Below are 13,667 nucleotides of genomic sequence, written 5' to 3'. Positions count from 1 at the left end.
ATATCTGCCCATATCTGCATTGTTCTTTTTATTCTAGGTTTTCAGATTTCTTGAATGCGCTGGCTATTAGTCTCCAAGGGCTGCTCAATTAATCGAATTTTAATCCCGATTACGATCTGGGTTTTCAACGATCATTAAAAATGACTGAGCCGATTATTAGCACCTCCCTCGTGCTTTACTCTCGCGCTGCTCCGTGTGGCAAATCGAGCAAACCTCTCTGCGTTTCGAACACGCGTCACAACAATTAAGAGGACCCGAGGGAAGCTCGGAAAGCTAAGCAGAAGTTATTTGGAGAGGAGAGGATAATGGCTGCTGAAGAAAGAATGCCGTTGGTTGAAAAGAGAGGTAAAACGACTTCAGTGGTGTGGAAACCAATGTTCCCTCTAAGCTGCGCACGTGCGCAATTGCGCACTGCTGGTACGGTCTCTGCGCACAGAAAATCTGCGTTGCGCACAAAAAAATCTAACCTGAATTGAAATTAAAATTAAACCTTTAACAATTCTGTTTTGCAGTGTTAGTCAGTAAGTGACTGGCTGCTCCTGTATGGGATTAGAACGATGCCACCTTATCCTATAGTCCAGCCAATAATGCGATTCACATTCGTATATACGCAGCTAATCAACGTCGTTGACAGGCTATGACAGCGTCCTTATGTGCCGACACCGGTGTTTTAGCTAGCAAAGCGGCGTGGCTGATGTGCAGTGAAGCCACATTAATGACAACGTGTACAACCATTGGAGATGTGAGCAGGACAGACGGAACAATTGACGGGAAAAGTGTGGACTTTATACCAGATTTTAAATTGTGTTGATAGGCCACGTAAAACCAGAGTTATGATAAAAATATGCAATGTTTGGTTTTCTTCCTGAATACTATCGTTGTTTATATTTATTGCGGGAAGAAACGGGAAAACGGCGTTTTATAAGGAAAACGCTCGAAAGCACTCTCCACCTGTGAGCAAAAACAAAACCAAAAAACCCCCCACCCTTTCCTATTGGTCGAAAAAAGTACCGTGTCGACCAGTCAAAAAATGATATGGCAACGTGGCATCTAGTTGTTAAGAAACGGGGGGAAGTTTTAGGAGTGACGGCGGTGTTCTGAGATGTGAGAGATTTGAGACGTTTAGCGCAAATCTTGTGTAGTTAGTGTGTAGTGTAGTTTTGTTGTGTGTGTCAGAACAATGAGGCGGCTGCTGAATGTTACAGGTGTTACAGCAGTGATACATCTCCTGTTGTCAGGCCTGCAGGTATCAGGCTGTTCTCTTTTATCTCATAGTGAACAGAAGTTATTTTTGGAGTGGCTCAAATAATTTGTGTGGCATCAGATTTGATGCAGAACAGCTGATTGTTCTGTAAATAGTTTGGAATGTTTATTTAAAAAAACGCCTTGGCTGCATTAAAAAAAAAAAATAGCTGCAAAAAACTTTGTTGTTTGCCAAACTGAGTTACTTTTTTGAAGTAGTAACTATATAATTAATTGCCCAACATTGGTCATTACATACTGTATTTTGCAGACAGAGTTACAGGACTCTCTCCCAGACCACAGACTCATACTCATAATACAAGTGGTCCAAGGGATCGCTCAGGGAGTTTGTGTGTTCGCTCAGACACATGAAATATTAGAGGGAACATTGGTGGAAACATTATGGGTTCGCAGAGTCAGACGTGGATCAAATATTGTGCAGTATTTTGAAGTTCACTAAACATAGATGTTTACATTTTTCATTTATTTTTTATATTGCAAACATTTGCACTGTAATCAGTATTTGCACACTATTTTATATTATTTTTTGACAATCTTTAAAGCCATTATTCAATATATTGTTATTGTTAAATAAATATCGTCAAATAATCGAGATCTCAATTTCAGTGAAAATAATCGTGATTATCATTTTTGCCATAATTGAGCAGCCCTATCTCCAACTATAAACATGAAAGTAGATGTCAGCCTATTCATATTTCTGTGCCCCCTGATAAATGAGCTGTCTGTTTTACCTGTTTGGTGCTTGCTGGAACATCCTCTTGCCTCCCACAACTGTGAACAAGATAAACGGATGTATTAAATGTCTAATACTTTGCCGAAAAAGAGTAAGTAATGTTTTTTTTCCTCCAATTTAATGGAGAACTTGTTTAAGCAAAGCAAAGGTTTCACCTCACTGACTAAATGTTTGTGTAATCGGTTCCCTTTTTTCTCCTTTGTGTCAGTTATTATTCCCTAATCAAGGGGTTTCAAAATAAGCTACAGCAGTGAATGCATCACATGTGCTTGTGCGTTCATGCTTGCCTTGGTATTATGACACTGGCCAAAGAATCACAGCAGTCAGCAGCTGGCTTTGCTAAAGCTTTAATATAACCACAAGCTGCCACACCCTCTTTTAAACTTACCGTTGAATCTCTTCAAGTGCCCTCCCACTAAGAGCACTCATGTTAGGTCAGGCTTTTTTAAGTAAACAACTCCTTGACACAAATTTTAGCTAAGACAACTAATGTTATCTGATTTGCTTTCCCTGGAGGTCTGAATTCTTAAGAATTACTGTTTTATAGTGCAGTTAGAGCTTTGAGCCTCCTGGCAATCACACACTTCATTTTATTTTTTTTAAATAATCGTTCATTGTTCTGGAAAGGTAAAGCACCGTGATATCTTATCTGTGCTGTATTTTATTGTCAGCGCCAACTTCAAAATGTAGGGTGAAGATTGTGCAACACAAGGAAGCATTCAAAAAGTTCAGAATCACAGAGAAAGAAGTCGTCTTTTTTTAGCTCTATTTTGCACGCATATATTGTTTTGTGCATTTTTGCGCATGAAATTTGTATGCAAAAATATCCCAACCGTCCTTACTGAGAAAACACAAGTTCTTGCAAAGACAACACACTGTTGTCCTATCTTGCTATTTGTATTGTGCCCTTTGAACAGTTGCATCACTTTGTGTGGAGATTTTACAACAGGGCCTTTCAGCCGGCACACTGGCGTTATTTACTTTGCGATATTGACTCAAGGCTGGTCTTTAGCTGAAATGTTTCACACTGTTTACGGTGGGACGCAGGTGCAAGGTGTGTACATGTGTCAGTATGCATTTGTACTTGGGATTACTTTAAAGTAACAAATGCACTTATTAAAGAGTCAGCAGGCACAGACAAATGATAAGGCTGGGGACAGGATAAAGTTAGACATGGCACATGCAATGAATGATGCAGATGCAAAACAACCTTCTAGAGAAGGAGAGTGATTGTGCACAATCCAGGAAGTGTCTTACCAAGCTGTTACTACCCAACACTGGGTAGTAACAGCTTGGTGGTTTGACCTGTACTTTTTTTTTTTTAAGCTTTAAATTTGATCTACATTCTGCACATGCTCAGAGTGGTTTTCTTGGCATGCCGTATTTTGTGACAGATGTCTGGAAGGGCAGTATCGCTGCTCCTGATTCAGGTTTCCACTTGATCCTCTGCTGGTATCGTGTGTGTGTGTGTGTGTGTGTGTGTGTGTGTGTGTGTGTGTGTGTGTCAGAGAAAGAGCGGGAGTACCGCAAGTAAGCTATAGGAGAGAAAATGACTGTCTACTTAAAACAGGGCCCTTAAATGCAGACGGATGCTGCAGGGCATTCTTGATCCAGAGCCGCTCAGGCCTTTTTGTGGTATGCCTCTGACTTCACTGCTGATACAGCCGCACTGATTTAGATTACTGAATTAATGGAAGAGGAGGTCAGTGAGAGAGCTGCCTGACATTATAACACCAGTGCAAGGCAAAACTAAACTCTCTAAACTAAAGGAATCTACTGTGTTGACATTTGTATTTTCAACATGTCTCTAAATGCTTGATTATAATTTTCAGCTATTTTTCTCATGTGGACATTTTTACACCAAATACTTTTTAGTATCAATCTTGAAAAGAGAGATTTTTTTCACTTGTAATACTTTTTATTATTTAACACCTGGACATCACAGGTTACCCTTCACTATTATTTTCAACTGCATCTAACTGTGGGTGTATGTACTTGTAGCTCTGCCTGTGTGCTACAGTGGTATGTCTGTACGGTATTCCTGCTTTATGCGGTTTTGAATTTGAGCCAAACAGCTTTCAGTCAGCAGTGACAGGTGGCTCCCTTTGGCTTGTATAGTGTTTGCAGCCTGTACATGAAGACAGTTAGTCTCTCAGTGCTTCTTTATTCATATTCAGCTGTAACAACAATAAGAAGTGTGTGTGTGGCACCAGCTGGAGACAGGCTTATCTCCATTTCTGTCTTCCTTCTTTCTCAGTTTGCACTTTTTCATTCAAGTACAAAAACCAGCTGTACATACTTTTTTTTTTTTTTTTTTTTGCTGTCCTCATTTCTCTTTCCATTTTTCTCTCTATTTGTTTTCATTCCAGTGTTATGGGTCTAGTGGCTGCTCCAGATTACATGTTTGTATTGCTCCAATGGCAGGTTGTATTTAAAGCTGGACGAATATAGACTAGGCAGGTCTGAATCAACTCAGCTGACTTGATCCACTTGCCTCATTCATTCAGCTGTGTTTACATTTAAAGTCTAAAGTCAAACCTTGAGCTGTTCAACCTATCCAGCTATCTACTGCAGAGCTACAACTGTGATTTTTGCTTGTGTGCGACAACGACGGGCATACCAGCAGTGTGACAAAACGGAGATGGCTGAAAAATGACTCGTCCTGTTGATGTGATGACGTGATATTTAAAGCACTTAAAGAGAGACACTGCCAGGTTTCGCCAGTAGCCTTAAGATAAACAGTAGAACATGTTTTTCCGCTATAGAACTTCTTGTTATTGTGTGTCAATCAGCTGAAGAGGGAATTGAAAAGGAAGATCTTTTATACTGTTTTTTTATGATTTACTTAGTGTTTTCTGTGACATGCAGTGATTAGAATTTGCCCCGAGGTGGCCTTTGAGGCGCCTTGGGGTGGTTTTTCTGTTGTGTATGTTTGCAAGGAGGAGTTTTGATTTTGGCTGCAAATCCACGCTTCATTTTGTCATGGCAGTAAAGCCTCTGTGTTTCCCTCTAACTGCTGACAACTAGGTTGGCATGACTTTATTTCCCGCTGTTGGCCCAAAAGGTTAAAATGCCATCAGAATTATGAGATTAAATCAGACCAAATTGAATTGGAGTTGTGCCTTCACACGCTGCTTCTGTTTTCATCGTCATCGCCTGTCTAGTTTCTCTTGTGTTAATTCTTTCCCCTCTCCTTTCATCTTCCCCCCCACTTCTCCACTTCTCTCCATCTTGTGGCACAGACTGTTCATCACCTGCAGAAATGATTTACTGATGCCAAGTGGTAAATTTACTCAGCCGTATTTGCACTTGTCCTGTGGTTTGCAGAGGAAGTGCAATCCCCTACATGCACTTTCCAGAAAACACAAGTGGATAATTTATGGTGCTTTAGGTTCTGCTGAGAACCCCCTCGTGTGAAGCAAATGTCATGCCTGCTCTCCATTTTCCCCTTTTCTTGTTGTAGTCCTGAAGGTCTCATTTGATAGAACATTAGTGGCTGAACTCACTCCAGAGACTCTTTTAAAAACCACCGCCTTTCCTCTCAGAGCCGGATCTTGGCGGCTGTGTTTCAGTTTGGCATTTCACAAGATCTTTTAAGTCTTGAACTTAGCAAAACTTCCAGCCGTGAAGCAGCGCCCTCAGGATTACAGAGCAACACGCTGAAGTGTTACATCCACTTTGTGTAACCTCAAAAAGAGAGAAAAAATCCTTTCGGTATAATCAAGTTTCCCCATATGGCAGCTTAAATCCATATATATTTTTTTATTTAGAATCAGATAGAAATGCTCTAGTCAAATTATTATGAAATAGTTGCATGATACTATTTAAAACTAGAGACGCACCACTAATAGTGATCTTATGAAGCTAAATAAAAGTGGACATAAACTAAAAGATTCCTGTTCTATAGTTATATTCTTCAGCTATACTAGAGTAGCTTTGCATGATTCAACTCTTTGTCCATCTGCTGTCTAAAACGAGCTGTTTTGGCTCCATTCTCTTTAAGGGCACCTTCTTTGAAACCCAGCTGTCTTCTGATTGGCTGCCCCTTGTAAACAAGATTGGACTGCTGCGTTCAGAGCCAGAGACTGTGCAAAACCTGTTTGCTCTAAATGCTCGGTTCCAAACTGAAGACCGAGTTTTGGTTTTCAAATAAATTTGTGAAAATTTGGTTGTATGGCCTTTAAATAAAGTTTCTTGGAATAAGTTGGTCTAGAATGTCTTTACGTGAAAATTACTGCAAGGGGTTTGAGATTGTGTGACGTTGCGCTTTCAGGTGATTGATGATATGCTCCAGGATATGTTCTGAGATGGCAGTTTATGTATTATGAAAGAAGCTGGATTGGGTACAGAAATTGTTATCAGCAGATCTTTTTAATGCACAGAGGATTAAAAAAAGACACTCAAACACTATTCATAGTTGTTTTCATACATCGATAAACCACCTTGTTAGATTGCAGTCACTATAATGCATTTCCTCTTCCCAATGTTTATTTCGCTGTCTGCCAAGTGTATCATCCAAGAAAGAAAGTGAGGGGTTTATGCCGAGTACGTGAGAGAGATGTTGCTGCCGTTGCTGTTGGGGAAAAATTTTACTGGTGCAGACTCAGAGGTTAGATGAGGAGGAATCAATAGCATTGGCAAGCTTGCAGGCAGGCAGCTGTATGCTTTGTAACACTGTCACGTTGGTGGCTTGAAGGAACAGCATTGTGCTGACATAACTGTAGAGGCTATGTCTGAAATTACAGGCCTCACCTGGCCTGTGCTTTTCTTTTTTTTCTTTTTTTAGATGGATGCAGTTTATTGCCAGCAACCCTGAAATTGCAGGTCATTGTGTTCTTTCAGTTTAACTGTAATGCAAGGCTTTTTATTTTTTCAAGGTGAACGTAAGCCTAACCTGTGACGGGGAATGAACCCAAGACAGTGTTTGTTGTTAATAGAAGACACTACACTACTTGAAACTTAATGTTCATCTTTTAAAGTTTGCAGTGTGCCTGATTCAAGCTATTTGAAGCCTTGTTTCGTGATGTTAATCCAAGCAATAACCTGTTTCGTATTGCACTCAGTTAAACTGTGTTGCAATGACTCATAGCAAACTGTAATTTTACATGAAGACATGAGCGCGTGTGTGTGTGTGTGTGTGTGTGTGTGTGTGTGTGTGTGAGTGTGAGGTAATGGTGAAACTATCGGGAGCCACACAGATTTCTTTGAGCACAAGCACAGACGTGCAAGGTCGACTTTGCTCCAACACACTCATTAAAAAGTCCCGTCTGTCTTTTCCACAAGATGACATCAACGGTTTAAACGTCACCTGCATCTGCAACGCCAGTTTTAACAGAAACGGTGGAATAACAACAAAAAAGTCTTTCTCTACTAGTCTAATCACACAAGAACACACAAGATCCTATTTAAAGAAAGGGGGGAAAAAAACATCCCAAAAGAACATGGTTCAGTCAATCTGCTGAAATATGTGCATGAAAAAGCACGATATCAGCCAACTGTCTTCGACTAATATAAAATAAATGCTAAATTAACATAACAGAGACTGGATTCTAAAGATCTGAAACTCCATTTGTGTTTTCCTACAGATACTTACGGATTGATTTTTATTTTTTTTTTTATATTCCCCACCCTCAGGCTTTTACCCTTCCACTGAGAAACTGGCCGAGCTCCAGCCCTCATGTCGACTTAACATTCTCAGGAGCGCTGCAGTTCAATTTTGAAAGATTGGCTGTTGGCATTTTGGAGCCGGCATGAAAGCACCTTCTCATTTCTCTGATTGGATCATATTTTTTTGTCTCTCCAGTAAGTGGAGAGACTTTATTTGCCTGGTTGTCTGTTGGTGAGTTTACTGAACCGATATAATCTTATTTTTTCTTAGGTTCACCTGACACTCACTCCCCACATGTCAAGGTTGTCAAGGTGGAAGGTGTATTTAAAAGATGAGCAGGTAGAGCTCTGTGGCTAAAGGGGACACTTGACATATGATGGTCATTTAGTTGTTGTGGAGATGTGGAGGTTTTGCTGAATATTAATGATACGATCCACTTTTGGTCCCTGGATTATTCTGTGGGAATCAAATCCCTGCTGTCATAATCTTCTTGGGAATGGCGAAGCATAAATTGTAGTGCGTGCGTGCGTGTGTGCGTGCGTGCGCGCGTCTTCTGCCACTTGATTGGCACAAATGTTTCCCATTTGAATCTACGTACTGAACAGGTAATTGTGCTTGTTGTAAATCTAAAGCAACACAAGAACCATGACTGAACCATGTTCTTTTGGGATGACATTTTTCTTTTAACAATGAATAGCATGTGGTTCTGTGGTTTCTTTGTGGTTCCAGTAAGCTCTATGAAGCTTTTCAGCTTGTTGTTTCTTTTGTTTTCTGGGTCTGCAACACTCTCACGTCTCTCTTGTTTCACCTTGCTCATTGCCTTGGTCTACATTGCTGAACATGATGGTGCATTCAGCTACTAAGGAGTCACACGGAAACTGGTTGACAAATTAAAGGAAAAACCAAAGTCCTTAACTCCTACAGTGTGTTGATCTAGCAGCTCTGTCATGAGAGGCATTTTGCTGGAATGTTTTGGGTCTGCCTGTCCCTTTAGAGGAAAATCATGTTCCTGGAAATCATTGCAGTGTTGGAATGATCACCTTTACTCTTTGAAAGAATTTGAATCCTGTATCCTGTTAGAAGTGGTCTCAAGGACCACTGCATGGATTTGATGATCAAGAAATGATGCCAATCGTATTCTCTGCCTTTTAAGCTGTGTTCACAGTGGAAGTGATTTGCAGTGAAATGTTGACCAGGGATCACAAAGCATGCGTTATATTTTGTGACTTCAAGTGACTACAGGAGAAATGACCACCGGTGACCCAAAGCGGGCTGGAGATGAGATAAACTTTACTCAACTTCCAGGCAAGCGATGGAACCAACTATCAATGAGAGTGCAGGAAACAGCTGATTAATAAATGACCTGGTAGTAAATATGTTAGAGCGTTACCTAAGCAACTGAAGACTAGCCGTCAGCTTCAAAGCAAAATGCAATGAGTGAATTCCACTGTGGAAGCATGTATAGTCAGTAGAGTAGAGTTCAACTCTGTATCTTTTTAAAATGGAAAAGGTCAGAAATGCAGTGTACTGGACTTATTATCAGCGTAGTGTCCAAGCACACAACTCTGGTGGGTATGTGCCAAGTGTTTAAATAGCTAAATGTTAGCCACTTCTAAAGAACGGTAGAATGTCAATGTCAAAGGTTTAACTGTACCAAATGATGGGATTTCTGCTCATGTTATGTCATCAGTTTCACAAGAACAACTAGTGACAAGCCCGCAGTTTGAGATTAGAGAGAACTTTTAGGCACAGACTGAACTTTGTAGTTGAGTCGGGAACACAGATTCTGCCGCAGTGATAAGTTTCTGAGCCATGGCTCTAATTTACTGTAGCTTTAGCACCATGACTCTAATGTCAGTCTGATTGCACAACAGTGTCCGAAACACTGACACCCAGAACAACAGCAACTTAAAACAAAGAAGACCCACCACTGTCAGACATCCGCAGCAGACCAGTTGCCCCAGCAACCTCACCACCAGGGATGGAGGAATGTCTGGCTGTAGTTCAGAACCAGCAGTGTCCTGACGCGGGGGGTTGATCCACATTTAACAAAAAACATTCGCATAACACTAATGGACCCATCCCAGTGTGGTGACTGAAGGGGAAAAGAGGAAGTTAAGTGTCAGTGATGTTTTTGTGCACTAATGCAGCTCCACTGGGAGTGTGTGGACTGTTGCATAAGTACTGAAATAAAGGTATCAATATTGGATGATTTCCTACTGGAGGTTTCATTGCTTGAAAAAAGGGTTTGTGGATTAACTACACTTTCTTGCGGTGCTCTTTTCTTTCCAGAGATTTCCACTGGTGTTAAGTTTCAATCAGGACTTTAAAGAGGCTTCATAGTGTTGTTGTTGTTATTGTCAGTGATGACGGCAAGGTCAATTGATTTACCTGATACACGGAAATATAAAGGTGTATGAGATGAATAGATGATGAAAACAACTAATTGATCAGGACAGATGTGTTTAGAAGAGACTCGGTGTTGAATGACACACACACTAAGAATGAATAGAAGTCAGTAAAGATGTGTCAAACATTTCTGATCTTTTGGTTTTAAAATAAGTTACTGCCCAAGTTATTTAAACCTTAAATCATACATGTTAACAGTGTCTGTGATTTATGATAATCACTTGATGGTATATCAGTAACAACTTGCCTTTTATTTGCAATTACCTACCTACAACACCTCAATGATGAGGCTATTTGGATGGCCAAGGTGTACTAGGAAAAGGTAGAAACAAAAGTTGAAACCAAAACAAACTAAAACACAAAATATGTTCTTGCTGATCAAATCAAATATCTCAAACTCAGACTGTCGGACTTTACCTTTCGTCAGCATGTGCTGTATACAATAAGAACATCACGTGTGTTTGAATGCCGAAACCCGCATGTACTGGTCACAGCTTTAGTAACGTCAGCAGGTAGAGAGGTGAGAAAGCCCCCGGGGAGAGGTTAAAACCTTACAAAGGTTATCTGGAGATAGAGATGGGTTTATTACTTCATTACTTTTATCTATACAGCCTAGCTGAATATTACCTGCAGTTTTAAACACCATCATATTTCAAACTCTGACATCTGCAAGAAGATTTATGACTCTGTCTGAATTTTTGATTTGTGAGCACTGTGAGAAAAATGCTGTACCCAGTAGTCCGTATTATGTCACTTGATCAGCTGTGCGTTTATGTGGTCTGCATAAGAGCTTGTTTAGCATATACTGTATTGTCTGTGGACTCAGCAGATGACTGTAGTCTGGACAAGAGGATTAGCTACAAACTAATTCTCTCCCAGTTACACCAAGCAGCCAATCAAAGCACAAGCAGTGAGCTAACCAGACGAGCAACCTTTCCGGAGCTTGTTGTGTATCTAGCCAATCTGGGCCCAGCTTCGTAGAGCGCTCTTAGGATGATTCAGATTGACACCCAAGTAGGATGTCTAATCTGTGATTAGCACGTCTCCCACGATCTTCCTGTCTTTACTCACATTCTTCCTGTCTCTTTGAATGTTCCCACATCTTTTTGCTCTTTTATCTCTCTGTCACTACTAATCCACTCCTTTCTCCTCCCTCCTATCTTCATCTGTCTCGCCATAGTCTTAGTTTTCTTTGTGATATTGCCTCACTTTGAGATTAATGCACCTGAAGTTCCAGTTTCAGTCAAATGTTTTGGTTTTGTGTGTGTCTCCCAGTTAAGCTGCATAACACCTGATTAAAGGCTCGTTTTCATATATGGGATAATATTTTTTTATTTTTTTTATGCAAGGCTTGATAATGTGCTAAAAGTCGCAACATGAAGATTAACCCGTAAATCCTTTTTACTGTTGCTTTTCTTAATTTGAGGGTTAGATTTGTAGTTCTTGACACATTACTTTCTCAGTTGGCTTGTGTCCCCTCTCAACCTTTTGTCTTTCCCTATCTTTCTCAGGCTTTTAAGGAGGAATTGGAGAGCCTGATCCAAGAGCAGCAACGGAAGGGGAACAACCCCACTGGCCTGCTGGCCCTCAGGCAGATCGCAGACTTCTTTATGGCCAGCACAGTTGCCGGTTTCAACACTTCCCCACTCAGTAAGTGGTCACTGTGCTCGTTACCCCAGACAACCAGACACTAACGCATGCCATCCGCGCCCAGGGTGCAATAACTTTGAACTGCACTGAAAAACAAAAGCACAGCCTCAATATTGGAATATAGGAGATCTATACACAAACATGAGCTTTGTGTGCTTAAGGGCATAAATACTCTTAGACAACCCAGCCCCAGACTCCGGAAAAGCCGTGCATATTTCCATGGGTTTTGATCCTTTGCGATTTCTGTCCAAGAGTCCCATATGTGAAGTCAAAGCCTTGGAATGCACAACTAATGCTAAATTAGACGTCAGAAACTGTGTAGCCTTTTGGTTTAGCTCATTTTTAAATATTATAATTAAAGACAACAAAAGGCATTAAAGGACTGAGTGCTGCTTGCATCACCCCACTGTGTAAATTAGGATTCTCATGTAGAGTCAGATACACCATTAGATACAAATCCAGATGCTAGCTACAGATGTCTGGTCCTGAATGGCTGTCACTGATATTAATACCACCTGATCCACAATCTGCATTTTTAACATTCCTGCTCCCCCTCTCCTTCCTCTCATCGTCCATGATCATTTAGGCCTGGGGATGGTCACTCCCATCAACGACTTGTATGGAGTGGAATCCACCACGATGGTGAAAGGCGAGAAGCTGACACGTTGTAAACTGGCCAGCCTCTACAGACTGGTGGACCTGTTCAGCTGGGCACACTTTGCCAACTCCTACATCACAGTAAGACACTACTCCAAAAGCACAGATGTACTGGAAATTCCCTATTATCTGTCTAGTTCATAAATTTAACAGTCTCCTGTATTATTTCCAGGTCCAAAGTCTCCCGTACTATTTCTGGGTACAAACATTGAGGGTCTGTTTGCAGAGAAAGCTTTTATTGTCATTTCAAGGGTGTTTCAGTCTAACAGTAATTGTCTCTAGGTTACAAAAAAATCTTTAATATCAGAACTTAAATACCTGGCTTGTCATTCACAACAAAGATTATTGTATCCTTTGACTTTCTACAGAAAACCGATACTACAGTTCAAAAACTGTCCACACAGACTTTCGTAATATCCTCTACTATTCTATGCCATTGTTTAAATGCTATATATTGCACTATTCTTTTTTTATTTAAGTGCCGTGCAAAATTCCCAAGAAAGTGTAGTAGTGATGACTTTACAAAGCCTCAATGCATTTTGCAATAATTTCTTTGTGACCACATCAGCTGATGGCTCAGCTGACACACTTATACACATACAAATGGCTGTCTCATATAAGGCACGCTATCTGAGCCACTTTAGACTCCCCATAGTGGCTGGATTACGGCAAACCACTCTGCAGTCCACTTCCACCCAAGTTCCTCCATTTCATGCTGTATCTGACTCCCTGTTGCCCACAGAAATGTACAGGGAGGTCCTGGCATGCATGTTTTAATTGCAGATATGACTGTTTAGTCCATATTTCAACTCTTCCTTAATTCTTTGTTATTCTAATGCAGTCCTGACTTGGGTCTGGTTTATTTTTTTTCTAACTAAAAGTAACCTTTAGTCCTAAATCGGTGTTATTCATGACCTTCTTTTCTCCTAGGGCCGAGTCAGTAAAGAGCAAGACCACATCCTGATCATCCCCAGAGGACTCTCATTTGCTGAGGCATCTGCTTCAAACCTGGTAAGAAACACGAGCCACTGTGGTCTCAGCCAAACACAGTTTCTTAACTACAAGTTCTGCCTGTTGATTTAATTTCTTGCTACAAATGAAATGCATCGTAAATGTCTGCGTCAGCATCCTTCTCTGTGTAACTGTACCAGCATTACATTGGATGGTAATGGCTTTGCATTTGCTTTTACTCAACTAGTGCTTTCCCATTTGGCTTAATCAGCCATTTACTTCCTTCACTCTGAAGAGGAAATTACCAGATGAACTTTGTTTCCAGTGCTTTTTGGTCTTCTCTGTGCATGAGATCCCACCGTCTCTCTCTGACTGTCCCTTTTGTGTACGTGTTTA

At 40.7% G+C, this 13,667-nt stretch overlaps 1 protein-coding gene across 6 annotated transcripts in view; it reads left to right on the top strand.

The window, feature by feature from the left end:
• Nucleotides 1-13,667, top strand: part of add3a (adducin 3 (gamma) a) — a 103,481-nt gene that overhangs the window by 69,059 nt on the left and 20,755 nt on the right. For all 6 annotated transcript variants that reach the window (XM_031727457.2, XM_039613386.1, XM_039613387.1 and 3 more), the window contains 3 exons: nucleotides 11,525-11,663; nucleotides 12,250-12,401; nucleotides 13,251-13,331. In XM_031727457.2, coding sequence (XP_031583317.1) covers nucleotides 11,525-11,663; nucleotides 12,250-12,401; nucleotides 13,251-13,331 — 372 coding nt within the window. The remainder of the gene's footprint in view (nucleotides 1-11,524; nucleotides 11,664-12,249; nucleotides 12,402-13,250; nucleotides 13,332-13,667) is intronic.

Source organism: Oreochromis aureus, linkage group 6 (genome assembly GCF_013358895.1).
Source record: "Oreochromis aureus strain Israel breed Guangdong linkage group 6, ZZ_aureus, whole genome shotgun sequence".
NCBI classification, from domain to species: domain Eukaryota; kingdom Metazoa; phylum Chordata; class Actinopteri; order Cichliformes; family Cichlidae; genus Oreochromis; species Oreochromis aureus.
The sequence above is the reverse complement of the archived record's forward strand: the minus strand, read 5'-3'. Positions and strand labels throughout refer to the sequence as shown.